This window comes from Neolamprologus brichardi, chromosome 23, assembly GCF_056152115.1.
Source record: "Neolamprologus brichardi isolate AB-2024 chromosome 23, ASM5615211v1, whole genome shotgun sequence".
Classification (NCBI taxonomy): domain Eukaryota; kingdom Metazoa; phylum Chordata; class Actinopteri; order Cichliformes; family Cichlidae; genus Neolamprologus; species Neolamprologus brichardi.
In genome coordinates this window covers 7,022,432-7,035,773 of record NC_142125.1, presented here as the reverse complement: position 1 = coordinate 7,035,773, position 13,342 = coordinate 7,022,432, and the positions used below count along the sequence as shown (strand labels likewise).

Below are 13,342 nucleotides of genomic sequence, written 5' to 3'. Positions count from 1 at the left end.
TCAGAATTATCCATGTTTTACTGAAACAAAAACAAAAGAAATGAGCTTAATTACAAAGAAATCTGTAATAAAAAGAGCTCAATTTGTAAAACAATAAAATAAATAATAATAATAATAATAATAATAATAATAATAATAATCTATATATAACACTTTAAAGCCACCCTATTTTATTATTTTTTAAACAATTTATTTACTTTTATAAAGTAACATGGATAAAATTAAATAAAACTCTACAAACTGATAAAAACATGAAACAAATACAGGCCTGCTACAAAATATTATGAGTCAGGTGTAACTTTGATTTTTTGTCTCAAATTCAACAATATATTCTTTATCATTATTAGTAAACCAGAGCTATTACTGAGTGCATACACCTTTCTTAAGCTATATAAAAAGACAAGTATTTAATTTCAAGCAGTTTGAGTGTTGAAGGAAAATATCACTTCTCCACATAGTATCATCTATTTTAAAGTCATAGAAACTTTGAAAAGTTTAGCCTGATGAAATTCATCATATATTATGATTTCTTTTTACTTTCGCGTGGTTCTAAACGACTAAATGAAAAGCTTCCATGTGTGCAAAAAAAGTTTAAGCTAATAAAAAAAGGCATAAATAAAAGTAACAGTAAAAGTTAGCAGATGAGTATTTGGGCTGGTTCACAACAAAATCATAGTAATAAGAGAGACTGAGGTCTGGACGCGCTGCTCTGATCGCTGCCTGTCCCGCCACTGACAGTAAAGCGGGTAACCAAATATTCAAAAACAATACGTCATCCCACAATGCAGCGCGCTTACGTTCTCCTTTACAGCATTACCTCATCCCACAATCCACCGCGAGATTAAGAATCTTCTGGGTGGTGGTCGTCTAGGCAACGCGCCTTATCGGAGGACTCAGCCCCGCCTCGGAGACACGCCCCCCAGCCAATGGGAGAGCCCCGTCATGACATCATGGTTATTTTTAGAGAGGCAGCGGCAGCAGATAAGGTTTGCCTCCACGCTGGACCGCTCAGAGTATACACACAAGCAAGCGGTGAGCACACCGGAGACGCTCGGTGGCTGACAGGAAAAGTTAGAGCCGCGAGGCGCTTTTCATTCACGGACTCAATATAAGTCTGGATACTTTGACAAAAGCTTTGTGAACAGTTTCCACTCAACATAGAACAACCGGTCGTCGCTTGGTGAAAGAAGTAAGTTCTGATTCCTGTGTCGAGAAAAGTGCGCTCTCAAAGTTTGGAAGTTTTTACGCACAGAGAGGACGTTTGGAAATCAGTGTTTTCCTCCTCGGTAACCAGGAAGAAGAGAAGGGGGGACGGAAAGCTGTTTTTGTAGAAGACTGTGTAGCTACATTCGGTTTTTGTTTTATTTTTTTCTTCTATGTATACCAAGATGGAAACTACTTTCTATGACGACTCACTCAACGCTTTCTCCCAGCACGACAACGCCGGCTACGGATACAGCAACGCCAAAGCGCTGAAACACAACATGACACTGAACCTCACCGACCCGACGAGCGCTCTGAAACCTCACCTGCGCGCCAAAGCTGGCGACATCCTCACCTCCCCCGACGTGGGTTTGCTGAAGCTGGCCTCTCCGGAGCTGGAGAGGCTGATCATCCAGTCCAGCAACGGACTCATCACCACCACGCCGACCCCGACTCAGTTCCTGTGCCCCAAGAATGTCACTGACGAGCAGGAGGGCTTCGCGGAGGGGTTTGTGCGCGCCCTGGCTGAGCTCCACCACCAGAACATGCCGGGCACAACAAACGTGAGTGTCACCTCGACTCCACCGGCAACTGTCAACACTGCCCTGCCGCCTGTTTCATCTGTTGCCGGTGCCACCGTATACAACAACAATGCTGCCATGCGCTCTGAGTCGCCGGTTTATGAGGACTTGAACACTTTCAACCCGGCCATCAGCACCGTGTCGGCACCAAACTACACCACCTCAGCCCCCACTATGTCCTTCTCTGCTGCCCCGCCTCAGCTTCCCATCTACGGCCAGCCTTCCCCTGCCCAGCTCCCCCGGCTCACTGCGCTCAAAGAGGAGCCCCAAACCGTGCCCGAGATGCCAGGGGAGACCCCTCCTCTTTCTCCAATCGATATGGAGAGTCAGGAGCGCATCAAGGCTGAGAGAAAGCGGATGAGGAACCGCATCGCTGCCTCCAAATGCCGGAAGAGGAAGCTGGAGCGGATCTCAAGGCTGGAGGACAAAGTGAAGACCCTAAAGTCACAGAACTCCGAGCTCGCATCCACCGCCAATATGTTGCGCGAGCAGGTGGCCCAGCTGAAGCAGAAGGTGATGAACCACGTAAACAGCGGGTGCCAGCTTATGTTAACGCAGCAGCTCCAGACCTTCTGAGGTGGTGTCAGCGACAGAGGAGAGAGAGAAAAGACTGTAGTTGAAAGAATAGGACGCTTCCTGTGGTAATGAGTGTCTGCGACTCCCGAAATCGTTCCGGTATTTGGGATGATGTGGCGCGACACTGGCGGGACCGGGGACGGTACCAAACTGAGTGCCACGCGCTCCCCAGTGGCGCGTCCTAGAGATGGGCTCAGGACTGTGACAATAGCCATGAACCAGAAGGGACATGGCAACAGGCAGAACCCCTTCTGTTTCTGTGTCGTGCTGTTTTTCTTTACAGAACTGGACAGGACTGACGTTTTCTTGATTTACACCGAGCCCTGCATGGACTTCATCATGACCATCAATGGAAAAACTCAGTATTAGAGGATTTTTTTTTTTTTTTTTTTAAATCACACGCAATACAGACTTTTCTTGCTGTAGCCATAATTAATGGCCTCACTTTTTAGGCGTGTTGGTCAACTCTAAACGGCTGAAAAGTTGCAACAAATGCTGCCTGACTCATGAGTTAAAGTACAAAGTACATTTTTTTCTTAATTGTAAGAAATTAAGTTAGAAAAGCTTCAAGATTTACTTGTTTTTTTCTAAAGCTGTTAATGGGGTTTCACTCATTGTTATATGTATATAAGATCAACTTGGAGTACTTATGTTTACCATTTGTAATAAGAATACTGTATAATTTTTTATGTTTGTTTTCTGAGCACTTAAGAAATTAATCAATATTTAAGAAAATAAACCTGATAAAATGAAGCAACATTGCCTCTGTGTACTTGTAAGAGTGTGACATAAAAAGTGGGTGTGCCACCGAAGAAGTCAAACAATAAAACATGTTGCAACATGTTGTAAGAGCTGCTAGTGCTGAGTACCTCAAGCTAAATTCCATTAGTACTGGTATTGATTGAAGCTGAGTGATTGTGTTTCAGCTGGCAGGCCGGGCTCACTTACTCCTGATGGAGGCCAATTCTGCAAATTGGGGTTGTAGAGTTTGCGATCTCCACTTTTGTGTCTCAGCTCACACAGGCTCAGAAGAAGAAAAGTGTAACTGCCCTATAAAGTCTCCCATTGCTTTGAGCAATAAGTAACATTTTCATATCATGTAACACTCAGTGACAATAGGCTAAGGTGTGCAACCCTTAATTAAGAAATCTGGAACTGATTTGATAAATATGACATCTCCCTTGCTATTTCATCATTCAGTTATTCACCATTGCTCTGTCCTTTTGTAAGTATTCAAAAAGGTTTCAGCATGTCAAAGAAAAAAAAAGAAGTGTTAGGTTCTGAAGTGCAAATCTCTGTATGGGATAAATTAATACAATAAACTGTGGCTTGGTGGGATTATGTATATATATGGTGAGTCTTTTTTATCACATAGTCATCTTTCAGTCAGTACCAGCTAAAAGAACAAACAATAACCCAAACAAAGGCTTTGTGGTGATGGCTTTAACCACAAGAAAAAAGGAAAAAGAAAATACAAGCCTGGAGCTCAGTATCTCAAAGTGCTGAATATTCTTTGACTTATTTACGGTACAGCAATGTGGGCCTATAAATATGTTATGAGCACTTTTGAAATAAATTGGGAATTTTATTTTATTTTATTTTATTTTATTTTATTTTTTTTTTGGGGGGGGGGGGGGGGGGGGTCAAATTTTTCACTTATAAAAAAAACAGTAATTTTTTTTCTTGATATCCTCACTAAACCCAGCAATTAAAGTGAGCCTCGTTCATGCTTACGCAGCAGGTGCAGCTCAGGTGTGGCCTACAGCAGATAAAAGGAGTGGGCTTTCAAATACTGCTGGACATCAGCACGTGTGCTGCTCTAAATGAAACACTGGAGGGCGACATACATTGGGGTGGATTACAGGAGAAATTGCCTGAAGCGCTCGAAATCTCCACAGATCTGTTGCAATTTATATCGGGTTATCAGATATTAATTTGTGTGGAAATTAATAGAGACTGTCATTTAGAGTGTAAATAAAACAGAACGGGTTGTTGACTGAAAACCTAACGAAGTCTCTGACACACTGTGATGCTAAGGCTGACAGAATATTAAATGTTCTCTTTCTTTTCAATCTTTATATTTTCCGATTTTATTTTTTGTTTGCTTTTTAATTCTTTTATATACAAACAAACAACAAATATCTTTATAACATAACCTGCGGTAGTTTGAACACGTCAAATAAGGGAATTCAGGTGTTGTCTTTGTTTTAATTGTTTGTATTATTTTTCCTTAACAGAGACAATCTCTGTGGGAGACATATCCAAATAGACACTTTTCTCCCTTTCCCTTTAATTATCCCTTTAGGAATCCCGATTTCTCTACAAATCTGCTCTGATTTCTCAAACTTGGGGCATTGTGACATCATTCCGGAAAGCAGTGCCCTCCCCTGCCATATAAGGAGAGGGAACGCTCGGAAGACCCACGTCAGGACCGAGGAGGCGTTTATTACGGGAAGTGAATTGACTGACTCCATAATCTCCTCTTTGCATAATACGGTGTGTCCTGAGACGTAATCTAAAGAATAGACCGGACTTAATTAAACAGGCAAATCCATCAAAGGACTCCAAGGGCGACTAAAAGCAGACGTCTAGATGTTAAATATCAGGAGATCATAATAAAAACAAACGTTCTTTAACAAAAGCCGCATTCTGTAGAATAGTTCACTAACAGCTCACATAAATGATAATAGGAACAATAAAATAGAAAGCACGGTGGCACGGTGGTTAGCACTGTTCCCGCACAGCAGGAAGGTCCTGAGTTCAATTCCACCATCAGGCCGGGGTCTTTCTGTGTGGAGTTTGCATGTTCTCCCCATGTTTGCGTGGGTTCCCTCCGGGTACTCCGGCTTCCTCCCACCGTCCAAAGACATGCAGCTTGTGGGGATAGGTTAATTGGATAATCCAAATTGTCACTAGGTGTAAATGTGTGAATGAATGTGAGTGTGAATGGTTGTCTGTCCCTGTGTGTTGGCCCTGCGACAGACTGGCGACCTGTCCAGGGTGTACCCCGCCTCTCGCCCTATGACAGCTGGGATAGGCTCCAGCGCCCCCCGCGACCCTGAAAAGGATAAGCGGAAGTGAATGGATGGATGGATGGAGAATAGAAATAATATGTTGATCGATCTAGTTGCTTGGTATCCAGGCTATTTTATACCTAAACTTCCCCACATTCAAAGGGGGTACATGTATATTTTTACTAAAGAAGTTTACATGTGTTTGAAAGTTAAAGTTACTTTGCAAATGTTTGCATTATAGTACAGGCTTCAGCCACTCCCTTAGTCACACTATAGAGTCTTTAATTCACGCATCTAATCTATAGAATAAAATAGATTGTTATACAAAAACATGCTGCTTCTTGCTAATAAATACTGTTAGATTGTCTCCATGAGACGTTATGCAGCAGCATTCTGCTGCATAACGTCTAACTGTACTTGTATTGGGGGAGTTTCTTTCAGGGTATAAAACTTCTGCTAATTTTACTCATAAATATTATTAATAGCTCTATATCTCTTCATCAAATGATAAAAGGAAATCAAAAGTTTTCATTATTATATATCAAACCGATTTTGACATTTAGGCCAAGAGTGATTCAGACATAAGGGAGAATCTTTCTTCTCCCCCCACACACCATTATCTATTTTATCGCTTTCACAAACATGCAGAACAATGATATTTTTACACAGCTATTATTCTTGTCACCTCTTACTAATACAATACTAATATAATAATTTCACAGTGATTGAGGATTGAAGTGCTATTACTAGATAAAACAATTAACTGCATCTAATGGAAACTTGACCACGTAATTGCACAAAGATCAGGTTGAGCCGGCTGAATCTGTACAGTGAAAGGCTTCTGTCTGTTGTAGTTGCTATGGGCGGGGTATTTTACTAAGCAATATGGTACAAAATACACAAACAGAAATCAGAACAACAAATTCTAACAACTGTGGCGCATGAAGGCTGAAGGAACATTTTTTTATTTTGTGGCAAATTTAAAATGTGGAATAAAGTCAAAGGTTTTGAAAGCCACGCAGCATCAAATTCTAAGAACCCTTATGCAGTGGATGTGATCCGGACAAAGAGAAGGGATTTGGTTTATGGTATCTCACATACTGAGGATCTCCTGAATCTTTTGGTTGCAGAGGGAGTTATGACAACAGCAAGGAGATCTATTGTTTTGTCCATCAGGACCCATAAAGATCAGAACTCCAGGGTCCTGGACATCCTGGAGGCCAGAGGTGAACGAGCATGTCGGAAATTCTTCCATCCGTGTCTTATGCTGGCAGAACCAGAACTATACCAGCGAATCAAGACCTATGTGAGGAGTATGAACGAGCAAGTTCAAGATAACAGGAGACAGCTGATTGGGTATTTGCTGGAGAGAGATTGTGAATGGGGAGGAAAATTAACAGATCAAATTGGAACCCAGAGAACTTATACTAAAAGGATTAAAAAAGGATCTAGTGTTACAAAGAAAGGAAGCGGTACCATAGTACTTGCAACATCAGAGCATACACCAGCTCAAAGTAAACCAGAAAGCCTCATTTACATGGCTGCTAGAAAAGGGGATCTCTTATTACTTGAGGAGCTGTTAAAAGACAGTGATATCAACACTGTCAATTCTTCCAAAGAAACTCTATTACATGTAGCTGCAGAAAATGGGCATTTATCCATCACTGAGCTCTTGATTCAAAAGGGGGCTAGATTGGACCTCCAGAATGACGCTGGCCACACAGCTCTTCACAGAGCAGCCAGCAGAGGGCACACAGAGCTCATGAAGACCCTAGTGAAGGCTGGGACCCCTATACATACTCTGGATTTGAAAGGCAAAACTCCCATTCACCTGGCAGCAGAAAATAGGCATCTGAAATCTGTAAAACTCTTGGTGGAGGAGGAAGCCAGGCAGTCTGAAAGTCACAGACAGAATATGTTTCTGCACATGGCTGCCATGGAAGATGATTGGAGGTTGGCTGAGTTGCTGTTGCAGAGCGGGGCCACTGTTGATGCCCTAAACAGCCATAACAAAGCAGCTCTGTTTTATGCAGTCAAGGAGCGCAATGAGAAAACAATGACTGTCCTTCTCAATGCAGGGGCTAAAGCTGACTACGATGTCATATATGAAGCCATTAATCTTCATCAAGAATCAGTTCTCCGGCTGTTGCTTGGTGAGATTGTCCAGTTCTATTTCAATTCATTGCTTTGTTTTTTAGATGTTACACAAATACAGAATAAACCTGCAAAACATCCAAGCTCACGGTCAATTTTGTTCAAACCACAGCTAATGCCAGAGGAGTCCTGAACAAAGACGCCCTGGGCTCTGCTCTCTTTTCAGCTGTTCGAATGAACTTTGATGGTGCGGTGAGTCCACTGATAGACAGCGGAGCAGATGTGAACATGCGCGACGGTCGCAGATATACGCCTCTCCTACTGTCAGCTGAGCTGGGACACTCAGAAGTCTTCAGGTGACCTCTTTCAAAATAAATTCAGTGGCAATAAAGTAGCCCCCGTAGGCCTTCACACTCACACTCAAGAGCATTTCAACAAAATCAATCTTATCATTGTGGGAATCACGTAATTATGTAGTTAACTTAAAGAACATACTAGAATAAGAAGAACTTTGTCTAACTACCTTTATAAAATCCACCCTGCCTCATAAATGTTTATATTCACAAATATAATTTATGTATATGTTACGTACAGGCGCAATGACACAAATGGGTTTAGAGAAGGCAAAATGCTCATCATTGTCCTTCTATAACAAATATGTATTTTCCATGTTTGCTTCTGTTTCTAATTTTATATATATCCATCATTTATGTTGTGTTGTACATATTTGGTGCAGAGCATATGCATCTATTTTAACTGTCCCTTTTCTGTATTTTTTTAGCAGCTAAGCCAAATATGTAATATCTTACATTTTGGCATTTTTTATTCTAGTGTTCTCGTAGCAAAAAATGCAAAACTGGATGCTACTTTATCTGACCTCTCTTCAGCATTGCACTTGGCCGCTCGCAGTGGTAGCAAGCCCATAGTGCACACACTGCTAGAAAAAGGACTGGACCCAAACATTAAGGGAGCTAAAGGCCATACCCCTCTCCACCTGGCAGCTCAATGTGACAGGCCTGACATAACTGATCTGCTGTTAAAAGGTGGAGCACAGGTAATTGTCAAAGCATTAACAGTTGCTATCAGTTCTGTAGATTTTCAGTGTATTAATGCAACGTTGTGTGTCATTGCTATAGGTAAATGTAGTAGGCCAGGATGGTCTGACCCCTCTGCATATAGCCAGCATGCAGGGTCACACAGACACAGTGATCCAACTCCTTCATAACAAGGCAAAATCTGGAGTCAAAGACCGGCTGGGGAGGACAGCCCTGCACTGGGCAGCCTTTTCCCAGGTAGATAGCTGTGTGGTGGACTTGCTGCTGTCAGCCAAAGCTGACCCAGATGCCACTGATACTGAGAAAAAAACTCCCCTCCACCTGGCTGCTATGGAGGGGAAAGTAGACGTGGCGATTTCACTGCTTTCCCACAGGGCAAAGAGGCGAGCTAGAGACATGGATGGCTCCACTCCTCTTCATTACGCAGCAGCTGGTGGGCACGTCAGCGTGGTTACAGCCCTTCTTCAGTCGCTCAACAATAAGGGGACTGAAGACAGGAATGCATGGAGGAAAACACCACTTCATGCCGCAGCTGAGAAGGGGCATGATAGTGTAGCTCTGCGGCTCCTGGAAGCTGGGGCCAAGATAAATGCTACAGATCACAATAAAGACACACCTCTGCACTGTGCTGCACGTGGTGGACACCACAAAGTAATGAAAATATTTGTAAACTGGGGACAAGCTGGAAATGTAGGATGGAGGAATAAAGCCAATCTGCAGGCTAAAAATAATATAGGGAAGACACCATTGCAAGTGGCAGAAACTAAACACACACCAGAGCATGAGAACACTGCGATTTTACTCAAGAGGAAGATGTTTCTTATGAAGTAAGCATCAGAATTTGTGAACGATGTTGATCCAAGCACTTTGCAACTTGTTCTCTAGTGTGTGTCTTTCTCTTATTTTTGTTTATATTTTTCTCGTTTTGTATACAGTGGGGCAAAAAAGTATTTAGTCAGCCACCGATTGTGCAAGTTCCCCCACTTAAAATGATGACAGAGGTCAGTAATTTGCACCAGAGGTACACTTCAACTGTGAGAGACAGAATGTGAAAAAAAAATCCATGAATTCACATGGTAGGATTTGTAAAGAATTTATTCGTAAATCAGGGTGGAAAATAAGTATTTGGTCACCTCAAACAAGGAAAATCCCTGGCTCTCACAGACCTGTAACGTCTTCTGTAAGAAGCTTTTCTGTCCCCCACTCGTTACCTGTATGAATGGCACCTGTTTGACCTCATCATCTGTATAAAAGACACCTGTCCACAGCCTCAACCAGTCAGACTCCAAACTCCGCCATGGCCAAGACCAAAGAGCTTTCGAAGGACACCAGGAAAAGAATTGTAGACCTGCACCAGACTGGGAAGAGTGAATCTACAATAGGCAAGCAGCTTGGTGTGAAAAAATCAACTGTGGGAGCAATCATCAGAAAATGGAAGCCATACAAGACCACTGATAATCTCCCTCGATCTGGGGCTCCACGCAAGATCTCATCCCGTGGGGTCAAAATGATCATGAGAACGGTGAGCAAAGATCCCAGAACCACACGGGGGGACCTGGTGAATGACCTGCAGAGAGCTGGGACCAAAGTAACAAAGGTCACCATCAGTAACACACTACAACGGCAGGGAATCAAATCCCGCAGTGCCAGACGTGTTCCGCTGCTGAAGCCAGTGCATGTCCAGGCCCGTCTGAAGTTTGCCAGAGAGCACATGGATGATACAGCAGAGGATTGGGAGAATGTCATGTGGTCAGATGAAACCAAAGTAGAACTTTTTGGTATAAACTCAACTCGTCGTGTTTGGAGGAAGAAGAATACTGAGTTGCATCCCAAGAACACCATACCTACTGTGAAGCATGGAGGTGGAAACATCATGCTATGGGGCTGTTTTTCTGCCAAGGGGACAGGACGACTGATCCGTGTTAAGGACAGAATGAATGGGGCCAAGTATCGTGAGATTTTGAGCCAAAACCTCCTTCCATCAGTGAGAACTTTGAAGATGAAACGAGGCTGGGTCTTCCAACATGACAATGATCCAAAACACACCGCCCGGGCAACAAAGGAGTGGCTCCGTAAAAAGCATTTGAAAGTCCTGGAGTGGCCTAGCCAGTCTCCAGACCTCAACCCCATAGAAAATCTGTGGCGGGAGTTGAAAGTCCGTGTTGCTCGGCGACAGCCCCAAAACATCACTGCTCTTGAGAAGATCTGCATGGAGGAATGGGCCAAAATACCAGCTACTGTGTGTGCAAACCTGGTAAAGACCTATAGTAAACGTTTGACCTCTGTTATTGCCAACAAAGGTTATGTTACAAAGTATTGAGTTGTATTTTTGTTATTGACCAAATACTTATTTTCCACCCTGATTTACGAATAAATTCTTTACAAATCCTACCATGTGAATTCATGGATTTTTTATTTTTTTTTTCACATTCTGTCTCTCACAGTTGAAGTGTACCTCTGGTGCAAATTACTGACCTCTGTCATCATTTTAAGTGGGGGAACTTGCACAATCGGTGGCTGACTAAATACTTTTTTGCCCCACTGTATATCACTCTTGATTCATTATATTTCTTCCTGTTTGCTATGTATTCTTGCAGTCAACTATCCATATTTTATTCTTAGGCATGCACCTAAAGGTCGATTATTTTTTGCTGTTCTTCTTTCATCCAGATTAAAATGAAACTCAGACTTTTCCTAGCACCTTCTACCGAATACACCTTCGGCTAAGCTGACTGATACCTTTTTGTGGTGAAGCTTTAAAAAAAATCTAACCATTACTTCTTTTTGCCCACCTGTGGTTTTAGAGTTAGTCACTTCAACAACCATACAGGAAAGTATGTTGATAGCATCTAGCCCAGCTTGCACCTTTGCAGATCCTCTTTAAAGGTTATTGTATGCAAGCCTGGGTTTGCAAGTGTTGGGTCAAACTCCAAGCACAGCAAGACAGCTGTGCTTGGTGACAGCTATTTTGAACCACATCCTTCATAAGAATAGAGCACATGGCAAGCTGAATAACGATTTTATTCCTGCATTTATTTATTTTTATTTAAGTTTGTTGTTTTTTTGGACAAGTAAAGGTCTAATGTCTGTATATGGAAGTGGCCTACTTGAACAATACTCTATAAAAATATCATTTGACGTAATAAGAAAACCCAAGCCTTTTCCTCAGAAGCTATGATTGTCCCCTTTAGCAAGAAATGAGTTCTGGTACATGGTTCCATCAATTAGGGCAAGTCTTTCAGGTCCTGAAGCAGTAAAGCAGCCTCAGACCATCACATTACTACTGTTAAAGTTTAGTTCAAGCCAGATTTAATGGGACTCAAACTCAAAAAAAATATTAATTTTATTTTGCAATAGCATTTTGCAGTAAGAGAAGAAAAGAAAAATTAGTGATGAAAAAGTTGGTACACCCATGCACTTGGGCTAAATGAAATATGAATCAAAGGTCCTCATAAGGTGCCAGTGATTTGGGCCTCCTTAGGAAGAGGCTGGTGAAGCTGCTGAGAGTCTGGGGTAGTGTGATGCCAAGACCTACAGAGCTCTCCGAGGCCTTTAGAAAAGGACTGCAGAATATCTAAGATAATAAAAAAAGATTAACTTAAGTCACAATAGTCTATTTATTTATTTCTGCCCTGCCCACTCTGCTGCTGTCACACTGCAATTTCCAAGCTCTGGGTTTAAATACAGGCCATCTAATCTTTTTTTTTTTTTCTTTTTTTTTTGCCTGTCCCATTTGGTTCTTTAGCCGTCAGAATTGTTGTCTGAAGACCAACAAGGATACCCAATGGATTTATTTTGCCAAATGGATCATTATGGCATTGCCGTATTGGTCCATTTGATCGACCTTTGTTTTTATTTTTTATTTTATTTTATTTTCAGTTGTTACAGACGGGACAGACATGAGTGAGGGATAGGAAAGGGAGAAAGAAAGAGGAAGGAAAAGAAAAACAGAAGGGGAGAGGGACAGTGAGAAAGGGGGGAAAAATATCTCCTGGATCACCTGTTGAGAGAAAAAGAATAGAAAACAAGCAAAAAAACAAAAACAAAGCAACATACTAAACACAACACCATCGCTTTAATCTAGCTAAGTGTAAACAGCAGTAAATACTAAATATTGAATGTTGTTGTGCAGCACGCAGGACAGACAGCGCACAATGTGCTTTGAAGTAGCAGCCAAGAAAGGTGTGATTTAAGTCTACGAACAGTGAGCACCCGTGTGCACACCTGTGTGGATCAGCGCGCTTGTATTCAAATGGTTTGCCCATGTAATGGTCTGCAAAAGGATGTAGAGAGCCATAGCCCTGTCCCCCAGGGTATGAAGCAGGCATGGAGGAGATCCAGGCCCCAGACATCCAGAGGCCCCAGAGTGCAAGAGCCCAAGGAGGACCACCGGAGGGGCATCCGTGCCACCTTCATGGCAAGGGCTGAGGATCCCCAGACGAGGGGTCACCCAGTAGCCACCGGGCAGAAGCTAGAGGGGGCTGCACCGGCGTGCCCGCCAGCTCCGCCGGCAGCCAGCTGTGCCAGAGTGAACCGAGCCGCAGGCCCAGAGGCCCGAGGCCCCCTGCGCCCCGGAAGAGGCCTGACCGAGCAACAGGCGCCAGGCCCCGCCAAGTAGCCACCAGGAGTGAGCTGGCACATGACCTGAGCGCCCAGCCCCGGACACCAAGAACCACCAATGCACCGACCCCTGAGGGCATCAGTCACTGGCAGGGAGTGTGGTGAGGGGAGATAGGCCTCCACACTTGGAGGGCCTGGGAGTTCCCAGAGAGGTGGAGTCTAAGACCCGACCTGACATATAGACACAGACAAACAGGCA

General features: G+C 43.1%; 2 protein-coding genes across 2 annotated transcripts; both read left to right on the top strand.

Annotated features, from left to right (window-relative positions):
- The first annotated feature begins 984 nt into the window (after window positions 1-984).
- Window positions 985-3,113, top strand: jun (Jun proto-oncogene, AP-1 transcription factor subunit). The gene has a single exon (XM_006790121.3). It carries the CDS (start codon window positions 1,377-1,379, stop codon window positions 2,358-2,360), a length of 984 nt encoding a protein of 327 aa, XP_006790184.1. The 5' UTR covers window positions 985-1,376; the 3' UTR covers window positions 2,361-3,113.
- Window positions 3,114-6,359: 3,246 nt separating this feature from the next.
- On the top strand, window positions 6,360-9,354 carry caiap (CARD- and ANK-containing Inflammasome Adaptor Protein). Its single transcript, XM_006790528.3, has 4 exons — window positions 6,360-7,527; window positions 7,641-7,824; window positions 8,300-8,522; window positions 8,605-9,354. The coding sequence occupies exons 1-4, from the start codon at window positions 6,360-6,362 to the stop codon at window positions 9,352-9,354; spliced, it is 2,325 nt and encodes a 774-aa protein (XP_006790591.3).
- Window positions 9,355-13,342: the final 3,988 nt, after the last annotated feature.